At 45.6% G+C, this 23,037-nt stretch overlaps 1 protein-coding gene across 5 annotated transcripts in view; it reads right to left on the bottom strand.

Moving 5' to 3' along the window:
• Window positions 1-22,751, bottom strand: part of LOC138748521 (BTB/POZ domain-containing protein 7-like) — a 77,263-nt gene extending 54,512 nt beyond the window's left edge. For 3 of the 5 annotated variants that reach the window (XM_069908872.1, XM_069908869.1, XM_069908873.1), the window contains exons 1-3: window positions 22,255-22,373; window positions 12,728-12,910; window positions 6,127-7,191 (exon numbers count right to left, since the gene is read on the bottom strand). In XM_069908872.1, the coding sequence (XP_069764973.1) occupies window positions 6,127-7,191; window positions 12,728-12,803 (1,141 nt within the window). In that variant the 5' untranslated portion in view covers window positions 12,804-12,910; window positions 22,255-22,373. The other 2 variants (XM_069908870.1, XM_069908871.1) reach the window with 2 other exon arrangements.
• Between the last annotated feature and the right edge of the window lie 286 nt (window positions 22,752-23,037).

Raw genomic sequence — 23,037 nt, 5'->3', positions numbered from 1 at the left:
AATCTACCTTCCCCTCTCCGCCAGGAAGCAACCATTTACTGCATTGATGGCTTCTTAAAATACTTCAGGTATTAAATTGTGCTGAAGAACAGTTTTGGATATCCAAGTTCATGAACGCAATAAATTCACCCATCAACTTTGGTACCTCCAATTTCTTGAAATGGGATGTGCAAATTTAACAGTGTTAACACCTGTAATCTTTTAAGATTGTAGTTGTGTCATTTAATCATTATTGCAGTTGCTCCCCTGCCCTTAACTTCCGTCAGTTTACCAGTTAATGGCTCTATTGTTGGCCACTTAAGATAGATTATTCAGGGGTCAAATGCTTCAGATAACAGTTATTGTTTATAAAGGCCGGCACGGTTAGGCTGGCAGTTAAGAGCAATGTTATTACAGTGCCATTATTCTGGGTTCAAATCCCGCTCTGTCTGAAAGGAGCTTGTACGTTCTTCCTGTCCGGGTGGGGTTCCTGCGGTTTCCTCCCATTTTTCAAAGGATTGTAGGTCAATTAGGTGTATTTGGGGCAGCACGGGCTTGTGGATCAGAAGGGACTGTTGCCGTGCTGTATGTCTAAACTGAAATTTGGTGCCCCATGAGTGATTAGAATGTTCAAACTAAAGACGTACATACATGCAACAGGCCCAAATAGAGGTATGTGCTGCCTAACGTCCACAGTACATTATGTGAAATTGGGTGTATGCAATGTGGACATTTTGCAAACACCATATTATATACTATCTGAGATACTGTAGTCTAGCTGTAAATATTTTATTTACAAGTAGGGATCAGTTTGGGGGATCGATACAGGGCTGTGGGGAGAAAGCGTGGCAGTCGGATCAGTGTGGGGACCATCAGGGGGGGTTGTGGGGAGAGAACAGAGCAGTGGGATCAGTGAGGGGACCGACTCGTGGCTGGGGAGAGAATGGAGCAGTGAGATCAATGTGGGGATCGTCACAGGGCTGTGGGGAGAGAGCGGGGCAGTTTGATCCTTGGACCAAAGTTTAACGATGATACAAGGTTAAGTGGTAGTGCGGACTACAAGGAGGTTACAGGCAGGCAAGCAGATGAGCAGAATGGCTGATGGAATACAAATGCAGAATACAGGTGAGCTGATAGAGAAAAGCAGAATATTTAAATATTGAAAGACATTGGAGTTCAAAGGAACGGTACGTGAATCAGTTAAAGCTAAAATACAAGGACAGCAAACAACAACAAAGGCAAATAGTGTATTAGTCTTTGTTGCAAAAGGACAAGAGCAAAGGCATCTTGCTTCAATTATTCAGGGCCCTGGTGAGACTGCACCTGGAATATTGCAAATGAATTTATTCTCCTGATCTCAGGAAAGATATACTTGCAATAGACAGTCAGCAACAAAGGTTCCTCAGATAGCTTTCTGGGCTGAGGGAATTTGACCCACAAGGTTGAAACATTCTAGTGTACAGAAGAATGAAGTTTTTGCAGCATTGTCTACAGTTTTGATCACTGAACTACAGGAAAAATACGAATAAAATTGAAAGAGGGCACAGAAGATTTACTAGGATGCTGCCTGGACTTGAACTGAGTTGCACAAAAACCTAAGAAATAGAAACCAGAATGGGCTCAGCTCCACCGACCTGCCTTTTCCCCATAACCCTTAATTCCCCAGCTTTGTAAAAACCTTAAATTTATTTACGGTGGTCGCTTCCACTGCTTCAATTGGCAGCAAATTCCATAGATTTGCCACACTCTGGGAAAAGCAGGTCCTCTTCATCTCCATCCTAAATCTACTACCGTGGATTATGAGGTGATGTCCCCTTGTTCTAGTCTCCCTCACCAATGGGAATAACTTACCTACCTCTACCTTATCTACGCCTTTCATAAATTTCTACAAAATCCGCCCTCATTCTTCTGTATTCAAGGGATACAGTCCCAGACAACTCAATCTCTGCTGATAGACTAACCCCCTCATCTCTGGAATCAAATTACAGGATAAGGTTAAGCAGGTTAGGATTTTTATTTACATTTTAGATATCCAGCATGGTAACAAGCCCTTCCGGCTCAAGCCACTCAAAAGCCCCAATTAACCTAAAGCCCCCGTATATTTTGAAGGATGGGCAGAAACTGAAGCACCTGGAAGAAACCTATAGATATGTGGAGAAAGTACAAACTCCTTACAGACAGCGCCGGATTCAAACCCAGGTCACTGGTACTGTAACAGCATTGAGCTAACAATGTTGCCTGTGTTCCCTGCAGCATGGAAGAGTGAGGGAAATATACAAAATTATGATGGGTATAAATAGAGTAAATGCAAAGATCAGATGAGATACAAACCAGAGGACATGGGCTAAGGGTGAAAGGGAAATCTCTTCCAAGAGTGGTGGGAGTATGGAATGGGCTGCCTGCTGCAGTGGTGGATGTGGGCTCAATATTAATGTTTAAGAAAAATTTGTATGGGAGAGGTACGGAGGGCCATCGACTGGATGCAGGTTAGTGGGTCCAAGCAGAAAAAAAGTTCAGCACAGACTAGAAGTGGTGACCTCATTGAAATGTAAGAATTTTTTTTTGAAAAAACAGTTGTGAAAGAGGCAGATGTAATTATGATTTTCCCTTGCCATGGTTTCTGGGATCCCTGAGCCTCAAAATACAACACGAGTGACAGAGTATATAAATATGTGGAGATAAATTGGGAAAGGTTTATTAATACAAACACTTTGAAAGATCTTATTTGAAATACTGGAGCTCTGCCCCATGCTAGACATGTTGGGGCCAACAGTCTTTGCAAGAGCTTTGGAGAGTGCCCAAGAAACTTCATTAATGAATTGTTGTTTACAAAAAGGCAACAGACGAAAGAGCATGCTGGAGCCGCAGATTGTCTGGAGTTGTAATAAGAGGGTCATGTGGTTTTGCAAGCAGAGAGAGTCAAACAGGCCCTCTCTGAGAGGGCGGGCCGCAGCGCGGGAGGCAGCGCGGGAGGCAGCGCGGGAGGCAGCGCGGGAGGCAGCGCGGGAGGCAGCGCGGGAGGCAGCGCGGGAGGCAGCGCGGGAGGCAGCGCGGGAGGCAGCGCGGGAGGCAGCGCGGGAGGCAGCGCGGGAGGCAGCGCGGGAGGCAGCGCGGGAGGCAGCGCGGGAGGCAGCGCGGGAGGCAGCGCGGGAGGCAGCGCGGGAGGCAGCGCGGGAGGCAGCGCGGGAGGCAGCGCGGGAGGCAGCGCGGGAGGCAGCGCGGGAGGCAGCGCGGGAGGCAGCGCGGGAGGCAGCGCGGGAGGCAGCGCGGGAGGCAGCGCGGGAGGCAGCGCGGGAGGCAGCGCGGGAGGCAGCGCGGGAGGCAGCGCGGGAGGCAGCGCGGGAGGCAGCGCGGGAGGCAGCGCGGGAGGCAGCGCGGGAGGCAGCGCGGGAGGCAGCGCGGGAGGCAGCGCGGGAGGCAGCGCGGGAGGCAGCGCGGGAGGCAGCGCGGGAGGCAGCGCGGGAGGCAGCGCGGGAGGCAGCGCGGGAGGCAGCGCGGGAGGCAGCGCGGGAGGCAGCGCGGGAGGCAGCGCGGGAGGCAGCGCGGGAGGCAGCGCGGGAGGCAGCGCGGGAGGCAGCGCGGGAGGCAGCGCGGGAGGCAGCGCGGGAGGCAGCGCGGGAGGCAGCGCGGGAGGCAGCGCGGGAGGCAGCGCGGGAGGCAGCGCGGGAGGCAGCGCGGGAGGCAGCGCGGGAGGCAGCGCGGGAGGCAGCGCGGGAGGCAGCGCGGGAGGCAGCGCGGGAGGCAGCGCGGGAGGCAGCGCGGGAGGCAGCGCGGGAGGCAGCGCGGGAGGCAGCGCGGGAGGCAGCGCGGGAGGCAGCGCGGGAGGCAGCGCGGGAGGCAGCGCGGGAGGCAGCGCGGGAGGCAGCGCGGGAGGCAGCGCGGGAGGCAGCGCGGGAGGCAGCGCGGGAGGCAGCGCGGGAGGCAGCGCGGGAGGCAGCGCGGGAGGCAGCGCGGGAGGCAGCGCGGGAGGCAGCGCGGGAGGCAGCGCGGGAGGCAGCGCGGGAGGCAGCGCGGGAGGCAGCGCGGGAGGCAGCGCGGGAGGCAGCGCGGGAGGCAGCGCGGGAGGCAGCGCGGGAGGCAGCGCGGGAGGCAGCGCGGGAGGCAGCGCGGGAGGCAGCGCGGGAGGCAGCGCGAGAGGCAGCGCGAGAGGCAGCGCGAGAGGCAGCGCGAGAGAGAGAGACAGCGCGAGAGAGAGAGACAGAGCGAGAGAGAGAGACAGAGCGAGAGAGAGAGACAGAGCGAGAGAGAGAGACAGAGCGAGAGAGAGACAGAGCGAGAGAGAGAGACAGAGCGAGAGAGAGAGACAGAGCGAGAGAGAGAGACAGAGCGAGAGAGAGAGACAGAGCGAGAGAGAGAGAAAGAGCGAGAGAGAGAGACAGAGCGAGAGAGAGAGACAGAGCGAGAGAGAGAGACAGAGCGAGAGAGAGAGACAGAGCGAGAGAGAGAGACAGAGCGAGAGAGAGAGACAGAGCGAGAGAGAGAGACAGAGCGAGAGAGAGAGACAGAGCGAGAGAGAGACAGAGCGAGAGAGAGAGACAGAGCGAGAGAGAGAGACAGAGCGAGAGAGAGAGACAGAGCGAGAGAGAGAGACAGAGCGAGAGAGAGAGACAGAGCGAGAGAGAGAGACAGAGCGAGAGAGAGAGACAGAGCGAGAGAGAGAGACAGAGCGAGAGAGAGAGACAGAGCGAGAGAGAGAGACAGAGCGAGAGAGAGAGACAGAGCGAGAGAGAGAGACAGAGCGAGAGAGAGAGACAGAGCGAGAGAGAGAGACAGAGCGAGAGAGAGAGACAGAGCGAGAGAGAGAGACAGAGCGAGAGAGAGAGAGACAGAGCGAGAGAGAGAGACAGAGCGAGAGAGCGACAGAGAGAGATCATTTCTACAGTCCAACAGCAGCTGGGACTGGAACAGGACAAACTGGCAAGCCTGTGGAAAACCCCATTTGGAAGATGGGTTCTTATTTCAGCATGGTCAAAGCCCTTGTGGTTCATGCAAGAGGAGAAGACTGGCTGTCTAATGCTTCACTTGAAATGAGAGAAACAAGGAGGATCTCTGTGGTGACCTGAGAAAAAGAGCTTATCATCTGGAGAACCCTGCCAGGGCAAGTTTATTCGGCAAGATACTGAAGTGGCTGATGGAAGTAGATGTACAAAAAAATCTCTCTCTGAAAACCAACAAGAACCTTCCTGAGCAGTAACCATTTACTTTTCAAGCACCAAAGCCTGGTGAACTTTATAAATGTTAAATCCTGTGCAGACTATAAGAGTTGCCTGCAACCAGTGAACTTGGAGGAATGAGAAGTGAGATTGGACTGTGAACCAAAGATCTTTTCTGAACTTACACACACACACGCTTAGAATTAGAAGGGGGTTAAGTAGGGTTAACAAGTCAATAGTAATAAGTTAAAGTTTGATTCTATTTTCATGTTTAAAGATAATTAAAAGCAACTTTTGTTTAAGTAACCAATTGTCTGGGTGAATATCTATTGCTGCTGGGTTTTGGGGTCCTCTGGGCTCGTAACACATGCTACTAAAGGCTCAGATGAGGGGAAATCTTGGAGTTCTGTGACAACACAATTGGTAAGAAAATGCAAGACAGATGAATAGACTTTCGGATATCAAGGGCACGAGGTATTCAGGGTTGATGCGAAGTACAGAGTGTACACTGGATTGGCCAATTCCAGCTTCTATGTGCTAATAAAAGAAGCCTTGGATCCTTATTAGCATTCTCCTGCAATTCCCATCTCAGCCTTGTGTTAATTTTCAGAAGAAAGTTAAAAGTTTCAGTGGAAAATATTCCAAGACATATTCTACAATCACACTCGCTCTCCTTGCTAATTCTTTTGACACCACCACAAATCTGCTCTCCGGTTACCAACAATTCTGCACTGGAAACGAGGCTTTCTCATTTATAAAAATCTCTCACCCATGATGTCTCCAATCTACTGTAGAACATTTCCAGTTTTCCTCATGTAACCCAAAAAAAAAACAAAAAAACCCCGCTCATATTTGGTACGATTTCAGTCAATCACCTTGTCAACCTCTTGAAACATACCAAAGCAAAACAAGCCCCGTATACGTAGGCACCCATGAATGAGAATTCTCCAAATCAATCCCCACCCTCACTTTTCCCCAAGCATTTATTCCTCACCTTGTGCCAGCATATCAAACTCAATGAAAAGTGCTATGTGGAACAACTCCATTGCGTTTTCCAATCGTGTCTCGTTATCCTTCCCAGATTCATCCTGCACTTCTCTCAAGCTCCCTGTGGACGGGCTGAATGGTAGAACCAAGTCTAGATCCACCAGGTCCGTATACATGCAATGCAAAATAACTTTCGCATATTTCTTTGGAATGATTGCTTCATTGAGAACAATCCTGGCTGGGGTCTGCAAGGTCCGATCCGTGGTCTCCTCGCCACTGCGAATCCGCTTTTGGAGGAGATTCCGGAAGAACGGTGAGCGGGCGCAGAGAATGGCCTTGTGGCAGCAGAAGTCTCCTTCCAGGCGACAACCTTCAAAGCCATCCAAGACTTCAAGGCTGGAGGTGAAACTGAGGACTGCGTCGTAATAGCAGCAGCTTTCCAGGAGACTGTAGATGTCAAAGTGAAGGGCGTTGGGCATGCCAAACTCCTCACTGAGACGGACCAAGACATCGACATTCTTAATCTGGGAATCCCTAACGCCAAACTCGCCGCTGTACAAGTAGTGCAAAAGTGATGACAATATTGGCATGTCGATGCCAACAGTGCTGATGTCCATGACCAACTCGGCACGGTCCAGGTTAGACAAAAGGAGGGTTTTAAAGAAAGGGCACCGTGCCGCCAAAATGGCACGGTGGACAGGAAAGCATGTACCTTGGAATATCAGGTCCACATCAGTGCAGTATTTGAACTGGTACAACTTGGCCAGATCCTCATTTAAGCGGCTGGCCTCTGGCCTGGCCACACATGCTTGAATCACCAGCTCCTTCACGGCCAAAGCTGCTTCATACTGCTTCACGAGCAGGCCAACATCACGCACGTCCCAGCCACACAGGAGCTCGCGCATGTGTTTGGCATGATCAGCCGACTTGGCCGATTTCCGCCGCCTGAACAGCTTTTTCTTCAGCAAGGCAAGGTTAGAGCTCCTCTTCTTCTCTCGCTTGTCGTGGCCCAGCCCAGAGATGCAGAACTTTCCATCCAGTTGGCATCCAAATGGAGGATGTGAAGGAGATTCTGTCCAAAAAGTAAATAACAGGTTAGATAACACTGGACAATCATTTTTTTCCCCCCCAAAAGGTGTGGTTCCTGAAAAAAAAAAATTCAGGATTACGATAGTCAACTACAAGCTGAACACAGAGATCATTTTAGATTTGCTGCATCACGTAGGAAGTTGGAGGAACGTTAACTCTTATCAAATTTAACATTAAGCGTCTACTCATCACAATGTATCACAGCTGTTGTGACATTCTACTACCACTGAATCTTTCTGAAGGCAATAAATGCTATTATTAATGTTTCAGGCTCAAGCCCTTCATCAAGGTATGATACTTTTGAGGAAGGGCTCAAGCCCAAAATGTTGGTTCTGCATCTTTATCTTTGCTATATAAAGTCCACTGTTTGACCCATCAGACTTTCATGTTTTTATTTTTAAAAAATGCTCACACTCATTATTGCCTGAAGATCACGTGCATCAGCACGCGTTCAATCTATAATCAATGTAATGCACAGCATCTGTATATGTGAGCTGCTTTTACAGCCTATCTGCATCTATCCTGACTAAACGTGCCCAGGCCTAAGACAACACTTGCATAGCACCTACACTAAGTGTGTGCCCAGGCATGCTAGGACTGACCCAAACAGCTTGCTGTGTGAGCAATATATTAGTAGACCAGTGGTCTCAACCTTTTTCTTTCCACTCACATCCCACCTTAAAGTATTCTCTAAACCACAAGTGCTCTGTATTGTAAGGGATTGCTTAAGGTGGGATGTGAGTAGAAAGAAAAAAAGTTTGAAAACCACTGTTCGAATTGTACTCATTAACTTGTCCTGTGCAGGGTTTCAGAACTCCAAAGGAAATGGGCCAATGACAATATTTCTCAAGCAAAATATTTCAGTTACAATTGGGTCTAGAGCAGTGATTCTCAACCTTCCTTTCCCACTCACATCCCTTACTAATCACAGAGCACCGATGGCATAGAAAAAGGTTGAGAACAACTGTAGTAGACTTAAAATATGGCACAAAATCACAAAATAGGTTATAGCTAAAAGAACGGTGTGTGATAGGAACATTTTAAGGTGATTAAATCCATTAAATAAACCCAAAAGTGTTCAGGAAGCAAAATCTTTGTTGTCCAAATTGGAGTTAAACCAACTTTGTGATTAATGAGACAAGATGCACTCGTGCTGGAAAAATGAAACGATTTTGTTTTTTTTTTAAATTAATGCTAATGTTTAAAAAAAAAGAATCAAAGAAAAGAAACGACATCGTTTGTGGTCTCCGGCACATCTCCCAAGGAACTTCATACAAGCAACAACAAGGCAAACGTTTTTTTACTAACAAGGGAATTTTAAAAAAGCTAGTCTGAGGATATGAAAAATGATAGAAACATCCCCAAAGTTCATGGTCTTCTCATAAATAGCAGGTGACAGAAATTGGGAGTGGATTAGAGGTTGAAATGGAATTCAAATGAATTCCCCAAAATTATCCATGGCCCATCTGAAGCATTCCAAAAACCTGAGATGCTATTATAAGCTGTATTTGTTAAGTATAGATGGGGGAAGGCACCAACCAACTTCAAAATGGGAAGGAGAGAAGGCTGCAATTTTTTTTCCAAATTGCATCTTCAGAGATTTTCATAAACAAAACTCAAAGTTTCCACGGCTTCAATCGTGTTGCTAAGAAAAAAATTTACAAAGATCCCTCCTTGAATTCTGCAAGCTTCTCCACCTTAGAGGGCTGGAAATAAAAGAAATCCTAACTTTGTGTTCTCCCGCACTGCCGTGCGCAGCTCTGGACTCTTAAGGTTTGTAATCAAAGACATGCTGTGGTTTCTGGCACAGAGACAGGCCTTCCATCTGCAATTTCTATATTCCGCACTCAATAACATTTTAACTCTCATTTTCAGCATGTAGTCAATCAATTGTTACAGAGCTTGGTGCCACGTCGATATTCAGATCCTTCAATCTCGGGATGAGGGCAAACTGGCAACCCTTCAGTTAGGCACCAACTTAGGAATTGCATAAATTTGCTTTGGCAGAATGTCCTTCTCCAGCAACGTCAAACTTTGTTTCTTTAAAAAAAGTACTTTAAAAAATATATATATATATAGTCAACTGAGGAAAAATGTGGGGAGAGGCTATTGAGAGAATTCGTTCTACCACCTCCTGTGCTCGCTTGGGGCTTTATTCAGTTCAAGGTGCTGCACAGGGTTCACTTTTCAAAATCCAGACGGTCAGCCATTTCTCCTGAAATAGAGGAGAAATTCAATTGGTGTTATGGCTCCCCTTGCCACTCAAGTCACATATTTTATCAGTCCCTGAAAATACAAGGGTACTGGGGCAGTCTTTAGCACACTATCTGAAATATTCAAAGTCCGTTTGTAACCCTGCCCATTGGCTGCAACATTTGGAACCTCCGACAACTCTCTAAATACCCTGCAGAAATACGAAATAGCATTTGCATCCCTATTAGCCAAGTGTCTAATGTTAAATTTAAATTTTAAAAAAATTATTTATGTATATATATTTTTATTTATATATATATATATATATACACACACACATATATATACACACACACATATATATATATATACACATAAATATATATATACACACATATGTACACACACATACACACACACATACACACACACACACATACACACACACATACACACACACATACACACACACATACACACACACATACACACACACATATACACACACATATACACACACATATACACACACATATACACACACACACACACACACACACACACACACACACGGAGGAAACCCTGGGGAAAACACAACACAGTCACAGGGAGAACATACAAATTCCTTACAGACATCATGGATGGTTACACAGTCCGACAGGGGTCCTTTTATTACACAATGGATTAAGGATATTAGTTTCTTTATTAAAACATCAGAAAAATCAAATACACATTAAGAGGATCCACCTGAAAATCTTTCCACAAATGGCAACCCCCTGTACATTATTTTACTGAATTATGAGTGCTTCCAGAGAAAAAGAGTAACTGTGAGATGGTTGTACCAGTATACCGATAATACCATCAGCAAAAGTGCCAAGGTGGTCACGGGGTGGGGGAAGTCCAGGTGTGTATTGGAGGGTGCATGTGCACATTTGTATAGGTGATGGTTAAAAAAAAAAAGCTGATTTGGATGTTTAATAAAGATATTTTGAAAAATAACCTACTCATCCTACTGCCTCAACTGAGCAGAAATCAAAGCCAAAGGGTAGAATTCAAGGGAAAGGATCGTACTTCTTCGAAGCAAAAGGGATGGGAACTTTAAATGTCTCGTGTCAGACTCAAGTCTAACCAGACACATCCCTCCCATCTGTCTGAACTGGACTTGAAAAAGATCTACGAATTAACTCATGGTACCACAAGCCAGAAGACTTCAAAAAAACACACACAGAAGGTATATCTTACAGGCGAATAAATCATGCTTTTTGCAAGCCACACAGGAAAATAAAACATTACAAAGCTTAAAGGGCAATATACCCATTCACAGTACACAAGGTGCAGCATAGAACATCAAACGATCTACAAGGTATAGTGAAAAACAAACCAGGGTCAAGACTTTTAATAACGTAGCTTTTTTTTCGTTGCTTTGATTAACAATGGTAAACCAGAGGAACACAAATCAAGTCTGTTCAGAAAATGAATCAATACCCCACACATTTTAAAAAACATTATTTGGTTATTTATGTTCTTGTTCTTCCAAGGTGACTGCGCAGAATGGGCACTGCATGGAAACACAAATAAAAATAAACTGCGAAGGCCATCTTGGACATGGGAGGCCACTGTCCAGAAACCCCGTGGACGTCTGATGGAATTTATTTAATTAAATTCAAATCCCCTTGTGATATTTGAACGGACATCACCAAATCATTAGCCCTGGCCCCCTGGATTACTTGTCTCGTAATTAGAACAGATTACTCTTATCTACCAGGCAATTCATCACTCAAATGCCCAAATCAATCCTCATTCACACTTTATCGTAATGAAGTTGGGCCACGAAAAAGAGAAAGTTGCATTATTTGCTCTGGTACAGTGACAACAGACTGACATCCCTCACATTATCACTGAAAAATTGATCTTCGAATGAGATTGGATCGCTGAGAGGAATCAATCCCCTGCAGCTCACGGTCACATCACACGGAAATGAAAGAACTGCATTTGAAGGAGGTAGTTACTCCCCCTCCTATTCTTCTTGAGTAAGGGGGAGGGGGGGGGATTATATTTTGTTTGTTAAATTCTCTTGCTTCTATCATCATTTGAGGCAAATCAGAGAGAAAAAAAAACTTGCTACTTCAAGTTTTATTTTGCTCCTAGATTTTAAAACTGTATCCCCGCCCCCCCTCCCTTGATACTAAACCCCCTGTCATTGGAAGGTTTGTCCATGTCCAAAGTGACCTTGAAAGCTTAGCCGAATGGTGCACCAACAACAACCTCACACTCAATGTCACCAAAACCAAGTTGCTGACTGTTGACTTCAGGAAAGGAAACCCAGAGGTGCACTGGGGGAAAATCAGCGGTGAAGAGGATGAACAAATTTAAGCTCTTGGATGTCACGATCTCAGAGGGCCTTTCCTGGACCCAAGAAAGCACGTCAGCACCTCTACTTCCTCAGGAGTTTGTGGAGGTTGGATATGACATCAGAAACCCTGGAAAATTTCTAGAGGTGTCATGGCAAGTCTGCTGTCTGGTATGGGGACATCAATGCCCCTGGGTGAAAAACCCTATGAAATGTAATGGACACAGTCCAGGATATCACAGGTAAAACCCTCCCCACCATCAAGAACAACTACGCTGCCGTCGGGGGGGTCAGCAGCAATCATCAAGGATCCACACGCTCTGTTCTCGCTGTTGCCATCAGAAGAGGTGTCGGCACCATAAGACTCGCACCCACCAGGGTCAGGAACAGCTGACCCCCCTCCCCTCCACCATCAGTCCCCTCAATGACAGACTCAATCAGTCCCCTCAACTTCAAACTCACTTGAAGATTCTTACTTGTGCACTTTATTGATTTTGTTCCTCTGTACTGCAGTTTGTTGACATGTGTCGGTTGAGTCAGATTCTTTTTGCGCCACCAATAAGTGGGGATTCTGCCTTTCCCGCAGGATAAAAGACCTCAGGGTTGTATGTGATGTCATGTCTGGTCCCCAATAACTCTGAATCTTGGCGGGGTGGGGAGAAATATCAAAATGAGGGAGCTCTATCAGAAATAACAGCAATCCCTCTCCCACAGATTCTGCTCAAACCACTGCAGTCCCTCCAGCAGATTTTGCTCCAGATTTTCCAGCATTTGCAGTTTCCCCCACATCACTTTATCAAAATCCTAAAGGAGCTCGTCTCCAAAGAGAACAATCCAAGTGCTGCGGAGAAAGCAGGAAAGGTGCCATCAATCTCCTGCAAAGCCAATAGTTCAGAAATCCAGTCAGAAACACAACATCCCCAGCTACGCAAAGACTGATCTCAACCCAATGACGCAGGACAAAATTCTTACCCACCGACTGCATTTGAAGAGTGTTTCAACCCAGCTGCCTGACATGATGGATACGGGTAGGTAGAAGCATTAACACCCATCTTCTTGGAACACACATGGCAAGAACCTCCTTGAGATAGTCTTCTTCCACTAGGCAAGGAACTTCAGCTGTCTACTGACAACCATTACACTGCCCGAAGAACAGGTCCTGTGGTGGGGGGGGGGGGGAATATAAAAAAGACTTAGCAATGTCCTCTACATCTAAAGAAAAAGGCTATCTTAAACATACAGCACGTTAACAGGTCATTTCAGCCCACTTAACCTACAGCCCCAGTCCATTTCTGAACGGTGGGAGGAAACCCACGCAGACACAGGGAAAGCAAAGAAAATCCTTACAGACAGCACGGGATTTGAACCCTGGTCCCAATCGCTGGTGGTGTAATGAACGGCAATGTGCCAACCGCTACACTAACCATGCCTCCCGTTATTCAAACAGATGACCCAGAAAAGTCTCAACATTCAATGGATAACTTTATAAATGCAAGAAAAAAATCATACTTGGTGCAAGATTGTTTAATCAGTTTAAAATTCAAGAGGAATATTATGCTATTCAGTAAATCTAAAAATAGTAATGTGAATGTAACTTAACATTTTACCATTAATCAATCATACCATAAAAAGGTCAATGTAAAACAAATCTACTCCAGTCAAATTTTGCTATTCATATTTAGGCCCTCACTACGACCAACATAAAAAGGGCTTTTCAAATCAAGTTTGCCTACAAAAAGGATTTGATATAAACCAATGATCTTACAGGGCATACACCAAAGCAAACTCCATTTTCTTTACTGCCATTGTCATGGATTTCTATTCCAAAAAATTGAAGGGCATCCATTTGGAACAGAGGTGTGGAGGAATTTCTTCAGCCAGAGGGTGGCAACTCTGTGGAATTTGTTGCCTCAGAGGTTCTTGATTAGCCAGGGCATTAAAGGTTAGGGGGAGAAGGCCAGGCAATGGTTAAATGGATCAGCACATGATTAAATGGTGGGCAGTCTCAATGGGCTATTTCTGTTCCTCTCTCTCTTATGGTCCTAAGCATTTCAAGACGTCCAAGAAGACCTTAGTCAGAAAACAAGGCTTCCCCTCTATTGCCTATCACTATATCCTCACCCGCATCTCCTCCATTTCTTATACCTCAGATCTGAACCCGCCACAAGGACAGGGGTCCCCTCATCCTCACCTAACACCACCAGCCTCCACATCCAAAACATCATACACTGCACTTTCCAGCCCCTACAACTGGATCCCATCACTAGACACATCTTCCCCTCCTCCCTCCACTGTCTGGAGGGATTACTCCCTCCACAGGTACAATGAGAACTGCCCAATCATCCCCTCTTTGTCACTGAAAAGTAGCAAAGTGTGGTCCTAGCAAGAGGTCAGGTTTAGAAGCAATCCTGGATGGCTTTCTAGTTAGCCCCATTCTCTACAGTAGTTTTTTTCCTCAACTCACATACCACCTTAAGAAATGCATCTATGGCAAAAGGATACCATTAGGTTAGGAAGGAATTACTTAAGCTGGTACGTGAGTTGAGAAATAAAGGTTGAGAGCCACTGCTCCACAGTGTCCAACAAGGATCAACTAACTCATCGCGAACGGGCAAAACTCAACCGCATAGCATTCCGGTACATGCAGTCCAGTATCCGCAGGCAGCACTTCTGCTATTAAAGCCATTTAGATGTCACCAGCTCTAATCTTTCGAACAAGTCTAGTGTTCCAGGCAAACCTGAGCAGCCTTTGTTACCATTTAAAAAGAGATTAAAAAACAGCAGTAAAGAACTGGTTTTGCCCAACCTTGCAGCTACCTGCTCCAGTTCAATCACACGATCTTACAGGATCGTATTATAATAGGACCTCTTTGGCGCCAGTGCTGAATAAAAAGGCACAGAAAAACAAAATACAACAATATAGACTACAAAAAGCATTTCTTTGATCAAACACTTTTAACACACAGGTGTCCATTTTCACATCTGGTTTGGCTCTATGCCGACACAGGTCTGCACTATGCAATCCAACGTACAATAAAAATGTAGTTTCTCACTTGTTAATGCGAGATTACATTACCATAGCACAGCATTGCTCAAGGTTTTAGTAGATGTATATCATTTTTATAGCTTTCTGCTATAAAACATGATTAGCATTTTCCCCCATACCATTTTGTTATATGATTCTGTCTCAATAAATCTGTTTGAGTTAACTATCATAATGTAGGTACAAGATCAGACCTCTAGGAGACTCTGGGAGAAGTTTCTCATCTTTCATCATTCTGCTGTCATCATATATACCAAAAAAAAAACTGCAGTCAGGTCACAATTCTATTCCCAGACAGAAAAAAGGGTGATTGGGTAATTATCTTGTCAATTACCATACTTACACGTATAATAGTTGATACCATGTAAAAGTTGACCCCCGATTTTTGGCCCTGGCTGCCCGCCCATCCCAGCTCCTGATGCCTCAACTGCCTGCATATCCAAGTTCCTGACACCCCGTCCACCCTCCCATCAGAGTTCCCGAAGCCCTGACTGTGGACCCTCGCCTCGGCCGGCCGCCCATCCGATCTCCTGATGCCCTGAATGTAGACTTGCCACGCGGTCCCAGCCGATATTTCAAACAAAGCAGAGACAGTGAAAAGCATGTAATAGTCCACCCCCTAAATTTCACCCTAAAAATTGGTCCACAAAATTTGACTATTACATGAGTAAATATGGTAAGCATCACTAAAGTGACCAAATTTATCTGACACCATTATTTCTCTGTAGCTATCATACGCACTTCATTTATACCCACTACACATTATTCCTATCAGCTGAGGACGAGGCCTTAAATAATGCTGGAAACCAGTTTTTTGTAAGCATTTAATTTATCAAAAATAAAAACATCTGAAATTCTCATATGGCATCTACTTATTCAGCGGGGAAGCTCTCAGAGAATGATACGCCAGAGTCTATCCAATTAATACCACACTCTTTCTCCATAACACTGCATGCATTTCCAAACGTTCCACTTCCTTTTTGGAAAATAATTATTATTCCAGCTACTTCCATCACTCTTTCGGTAACTGCTCTAAATCACAAGACTCGCCCAATCAACTTCATGAAGAGCAAGGTGACCCTACTGTGAAAAATTGAAAATGACCCCCCCCCCCCCCCCATGTGAACACTACTCTCACGAAAGGGGATTTTAAGCTGGGGCCCCATGATTGAGAAGCACCAGTTGCTACATATGTGACATGTACAGGAGTGCAAAATGGATGGACTGCTATAGCATCATGCAATCTGGAGGAAAAAAACCCTGCCACTGTGATTGGCTTTCACCTGTCCTTCCTTCTGTATAGACCAATAAATACGTCAAACGATAACACTGTCTAGTAATAAATCAATAGCCTGTTATACACTGGCCATCAGCCTGGATTTTATTTGCCAGCAAGTAAATACGATCCAAATTGAATGAATCCAGAGCCATTAACTAACAATAGCATCAGACTCTGTGCCACGAGGATATTACATGCACAACACCAGTAAAAATCTGATTGGAAAAGCTATACGTTAAGTTAATTATTTGAGCATTATTTAATACTAATCTGTTTCAAATTATTGAGTACTCCACCTTTAGATGACAGGCATACCTAACGTCACCATTTCTTACAGAACAGACTTTCATTTACGTGGAGCAGGCAGAGAAAATCTGCAATTATAAAGCTGTCACAAAAAACAAAATTCAAATGCACATCAGTTCACTTCCACATCAGGCCTGGCAACCGCACCACTTTGGGATTCATGCAACATCTATTAAAAGCAGCAGCACCACGGCTTAAAGAATGAATGAAATCTGCATCTCTGAAAAATATTCCAGGCCAGATGATGTAGCAGGGATACCAACGCACACCACCTAAAACCACAGCAAGCAAAAAGGGAAGCAATTTAATTTTAGGAGTTTGATGACATTCAATAAATTCAGGTTCTCGTATTTTATGAGGTCATCTATTTTACCATGCTATCCAAAACCTCTTGATTAAACTGCTGACTGATGACCATTTATGAAGCTGACGAAAGGGATTGTTGAGATGGAGGGGGTCATGGGGGCTTGTTACAGTGTGACTCAGCCAGGAATCTACTAGCGACAAAATAAAACTTTAAAATGTCTATAATCAAAGAACAAATGGCAAAGCAAAACATGTTTTTTTAAGAAAATTATCCCTTCTCCTCTTCCATAAAGACATTATGGCTTGGTGGATCTCACTTTGGCTCCCGAGGTAGTTGCTTGTTAGTGCAAGTTCCACCTGAGACAAGTACAAATTCAAAGCCCCATTCAAAGCTGAAGAGTGCTGTACAATACAAACATCATCAAATGAGGCAAATAATCCTGTGGCACACTCACAGTTCCCCCCACCGGTGCTCTAATACTCCGATTCAATGCCATGGGAGTACATACAATTTGTGGGACCCTGCTGCATGAAAGGTTTAAATTTAATTTGGAGATACAGCATAATAACAGACCCTTCCTGCCCACGCGGCCCAAATACACCCATGTGGCCAATTAACCTACCACCCCTATGCGTCTTTAGAACATGGGAAGAAACCAAAGCACCTGAAGGAAGCCCACACAGACACGGGGAAAAAAATACAAACTCATTACAGTCAGCAGATTCAAACCTGAACCTTGCACTAGCTGCTATGCTATTACATTGCACTGCGAGACTTCCAAACAAAAATCATTTTGCTGCCAAAATGTGTTTTTGGGATACCTGAAACTTTTAAAATAAAAATTAGCACTCGAGTCTGTCTGTGCCACCCAATTTACACCCTGGTATGTTTTTTTTTATATAAATAAAGGGCGGCAGGAACTGGAGCCCCTTGGAAAAAAACCACGCAGACACAGGGAGAACGTACAAACTCCTTACAGTCAGCACAGGATTTGAACCCAAGTCCAGTCCCAAACACTGGTGCTGTGTTAACCGTGTCGCCCACAATGCACTACGTGCAAATTCCACTATTATTACAACAAATACAAATTTTAATATTAAAAAAAATGAAGTTTCACATTGCAAATCAAAGCATTTTAGTCTATTCATTTGTGACATCAGCTAAATGGCTAACAAGTGCCTAACATAACAAAGAATGGCCAGAGACATCACACAAGATTATTTTTCAACTTTTGTAAAAGTATGATGTTTAACACCCCGCATCCATCTTGCCATAATACTATGTCGACTGCCCTCCACACCAGGCCTCTTATCAGAAATTGGTGTGAAGAGTCCACCAAGCACCCATCAAGTCTACCTTTCGTTAGCACCAAATGTTCAAGCCAAAAGGCGCATAAGATCCATCAAGCTGACAGACAAATCTATTGCCCATTAGGTCTAAATTCAGCACAGATTGACAAGGTAAAAGTCTCAATTCTTATTCCATTGGATAATATCCATTTTCCTATCCTTTTTCTGAGTCAGTCCCCTCCCCTCTTAACCTCCATCCATGTTCTCTTTTTCAGTGCATCCTACACTATTCTTAACATTACCATTAAATGGATCATCCAACATACTTTATTTCTGCCTTATTGTATCAAGGATAGGGTGTCATCCAGACTCACTGAAAGTTTTTTTTGCTGTCGATGTTTAGACTACACACTAAACACTGAAGCCTCCAGCCACTACTTTGCTCTTATCTTTTCCTTTGAGTTTTAAGTGTAATGTGATCCATTAATGAATGCAGGCGATTTATCCTGGCTTGAGTTGAACAAAAATGGCCTTTCTAGCTGACAACTCCAGGTAGAAGAGCAAATCACGTTCTCCTCTCAAAACAGTATTTCTGGCAGTCCTACTTTAAAATAAAAAGCCACTTGTTGATTCACTGGCCCACCCCATGAAATGGAGGACAAATGCACCTCACTATTTTTCTCGATGCTGGCAGACAAGTTCTAGTCAAGTTTATTGTCATCTGATTGTACGAGTACAACCCTACGGAACAGTGACCTCTGGTCCTCGGTGCAAGACACGGAGGCGCACAACCAAACATAACACACGTACAGACAGACAATATATACGCAGAACAACTATTTTATCCACACAATTAAATATTGTTTCATGAATAGAAGAGCCTCGGATGGTTAGTGTGAGCAGTCCCTTTGGTTGTTCAGCGTTCTCACTGCCTGGTGGTGCTGGCTCTGATCCTCCCGCATCTCTTCCCTGACAGGGGTCGCTGAAAGATGCTGTGTGCAAGGTGGAAGAGGTTCTCAATGATTTTTCATGCCCTTTTCTGACAACAATCACATCGATGGTGGGGAGGGAGACGTTTTATAACCCAAGTCATTATAAAAAGGAGTTTGCTTGGTCTCAAACCACTGACTGGGTTACAGCCCAAGTTGGCAGTCCAACTCAGACACTACAGCTTGTTGAGAAACTGCACGTCTGAAGTGTGCAGCTGTTCCATGCAGGTCAACTGCAACCACACGAGCAGAGAAGGAATATAGGACATTACAGCACACCACAGGCCCCTTGGCCCACGATGTTTTGCCAACCTAAATAAACCTACTCAAAAACCTTCCACATTCCCTAACTCACATCCATAACTTCACCTCGGGCACCACGAGAATGGGGCACACTTTCACACTACATCTGATCCCAGCTGTGCAAGCTCAGTGCAGAGGAAAATCCTGCTTTCTCAGCTCAAAAGTAACTTACAATTGAGTGGAAAAACAGGACCAAGACACACAGCTACTGTTGATACAATTTCACTGAAGTACAAATTTTGCTTGAAACATCTCACTGATAACAGAGAAATGTTACATCTTCTTGCTCCACCTGGTCTTTAGGGAAAAAAAAACACCCGCTATTCAAATTCTGTATCCTTTCACATCAGGTACATCTGGAGAAAGCATCATCGAGTTACATAACACAGGCTGAGGTAGTAATGATGCCATGTCTGGCAACAGTAGTGGGAGTAATGGATGACTGCATTAAAAAGGTGCTCCAATTCGTTATTAGTTCAATTTCACACAATTTTTCTTACATATAAACCAGTAACAAGATAGGTAAAAGCACCTTATAAAGCATTTTTGGTCATTATTCCCATCCTGAATATTGGTGCAGGGTAAATTAATATGAAGTGACAAATTAAACTCTTCAAGTAGATTTATGCAATATTAAAGAGTTGCAGTTCAAGTCCAATTCTCCAGTAGCTTAAATTTTTCTGCTTATCCAAAGATGAAACAGCACTTAAAAGTAGTTCTCAACCAAAGACAAATATCAGGTAATGTGTAAAACAGATTATAAACTCGACAACACTGTGATCCTGCTGCAAAACAACGAACTTCATGAAACACTCATGACAATAAATTCTGAACAAAAATATTTCCCACCAAAAACTAAACAAAAATCCTGGTGACCAATCATTTCAATTCTGCACCCTTTCTCCGCACTGACAGGTCTGCCCATGGCCTCGTGTGCTGTCAAACCAAGACCACCAGTGAATTGGAGGAGGAACATCTAATTTTCCGACTGGGCACTCTCCAACCAGATGGCATTAACATCGACTTCTCCAGTCTCTGCTAGTTCATTCCCTGTTCCCCCTCTCTTCTCCATCCCCTTGTCTTCTTTCCTCCAGGTCTCCACCCCCTTCCCTTTCTATTTACCTAACTGTCCCTCCTCCCCCTGCTTGCTGCTGTGCCCTCCCTTATCAACCTATTACCTGTGGAAGAGTGCTCCTCCCTCAATTGCCTGCCTACATTTAGCTCCTACATTAATGAAGGGCTCCAGCCCAAACCGTTGGTTATGTATCTTTATCTTTGCTGTATAAAGTACACTATTTGACCGGCTGAGTTTCTCCAGCGTTGCATTTTTATTTCAGTCACAGTGCCTGCAGACTTTCATGTTTAACAAACATCTTGGTGGTCTCAGAGGGGCTCAAGCTTGGCAGCAACAACACCTCCCCCCACCAACTAAATGAGTGACCGACAAGTTTGTTATAGGTGGTCCGCAGCAAGTAATACTCAAGGTGGTGTGCAGATGAGAAAGTATTAGGATTCACTGCCTTAATAGATAATCTCATGGCTTTAAGTTGCTCCATCATTACTAAGTTTAAAATATTAATGATTAACTTTTAGAAAAATGTAGGTGCAGCTCGTTGAGTCAGAGTGATTTACAGATAATTAAAGGTGCCTTTTGGGGAACCGCAATCAAAAAAATTATAACAAGGAAAAAAAAAGCTCAGAAACATTCCATCCAGAAAGGATTCAGTGTCAACTGAAGTTGATGGCTCGAACCAATTGGATGAGAGGATCTGGTACAAAGCAAGCAAGGTCAGAGACAAGTCACAATCTCAAGGAGTGGGTTCAAAAAAGCTGAATTACCCATATTCTATGCAATTCTTTAGTATCTGTTTTCAAGTCTGAGAGAAGAGCAAGGGCAGGATGAGGAATTATCATCTAAAACATAGACAGATAGTATAATCCAAAGAAAGAAGGGCTATTCAGTTCTAACATTGAATACTCAGATTGGACATAGTCAAACACAAGGAGGAAAAAATCTTTCACATTTATAATTGCCTTATTTTTCCTGCACATTAGCACGCAGTTGGAGAGGAGCAGAAAAGAGGCATTTCACCAAAAGTACGGCAGCAACACTGGAAATCCCACAAAATTAACAAACAGAATTTCAAAGTCTGAAAACTGGATTTCGTATTTCAGGATTCAGCTGCGTGTATTTTACAAGTGCATAAGCAGGACAAAAAATCTGGCTGCTGGCTTGGATGTTTGACCAGGAGTCGAGGCAATTAAAGGGGGATATAATGCCTTTTCCCCCATTCCTTCTGTCCCCTTCTCCACATTGGCACTTAAGAGGAGGGGAGTCAGGCCAAACAGTTGGTTTCTATTGCCCACCGATCTGTAAATGGGCTTCGTCCCATTCAAGTTTTTAAACAATTATCCAATTCCAATTTGAAAGTTATTTCAGCTTCAACCTCTGAAACAATTTTAAAGTAGCTCACTCACAATTCTAATTTGTGGTCGGTCGGTTGGGGGGGGGGGGGGTTGAAATGCTGCCCCAGCATAGAATCAGGGTCATTCGGTGTAAAGCAGGCCCTTCTGCCCATCTGCTAACACGTATCTAGTCCACCTTGGCAATTCTTGCACCGTCAGTTAAAGCAGAAGCTGCTGGGCATGGCCAGGTTCAGGAACAGGGGTGGGGGGGGGGGGGGGAGCAAGTGCTACAGGACTGAAGGGGAGTGGAAGCCTCGCCTTTGTTTCATGTCAGAGGGCATTTCACTTCACCTTTTACCTCTGCCCAGTTCTGAGCACAGAGGCCTGCTGTGGCAATGGCACCTTTCCCATGGCAGATTCACAGCACCCTTGGCAAAGATTCTGCGACAGGGAACACCTCTCCACCCTTGATAGCGTGAAACTTGGGCTCCAGGCTCAATCTCTTGCACTGACCCAAGGACCAAAAGTTATTACTTGGTTGCTCAAAAGTTTGAAGCATTGCAACTTAAAACATCGATTACCCGGGGGCAGCTTCTCGCACGACGTTGCAAACACAATCCCAGCAGCTGAGGTTAAAAGTCCAGGCCGATGCCAACCTTCACGCAGCCTCCTCGCTCCACTCACCGCTGTTTACACACAAACACATACCAGAGCTCGACGGGCCCCGTCCATCAGCCGGGAGGCCGCCTCCGCCGCTCGCCGATTGGCGGACGGCCGGGCGCCCGGCTCGCTGGTTGGCCGGCGCGCCCGCCACTCAGTCGCGGTGCCGCCACTTCCGGTCCGGGGTGGCTTCCGCTCCGATGGCGTTCTCGATTCACAACTTTTCCGCCGGGAAACCCGACGATAATTATCGAGGGATGGATCCGGATGAGATAAAGGGCGGGGCCGCCCCCGGGTTGCCGGCGCGGAGAGAGGAGGGAAGCCCGGCCCGGTGGAAGGTGAACGTCGCGCCTCCCTGACTTTACCACCGATTAGAGTCCCCGCAGCCGCTAGGCCTCGCCTGAAGCCCGACCCCCCCCTCCCCACCCCCTCAGCGCAGCTCCTCAAATCCCTTTCCCTTTTATTTTTTTTTGGTGTCTCCCCCCCCCCCCCAATCGCCTTCGCTCGCGCGCTGTGGCGGCGGCGCGACGACGACACCGGAAGCCGGCCTCCGGCTGTTGATGGACGTCCGCCGCCAGCCAATCAGACGGGCAAGGGGGCGGGTTCGCCGCCTCCAGGTGCTGTGGGTCAGGGATTCCCAATCTTCTGCTGACCCAAGTTCAGGGCCTGGTCACAATCTCCTCTGCAACATGGGGTGTCCCATT

The sequence above is a fragment of the Narcine bancroftii genome, chromosome 13, assembly GCF_036971445.1.
Source record: "Narcine bancroftii isolate sNarBan1 chromosome 13, sNarBan1.hap1, whole genome shotgun sequence".
NCBI lineage: Eukaryota > Metazoa > Chordata > Chondrichthyes > Torpediniformes > Narcinidae > Narcine > Narcine bancroftii.
This window is presented reverse-complemented; position numbering and strand designations above follow the sequence as displayed.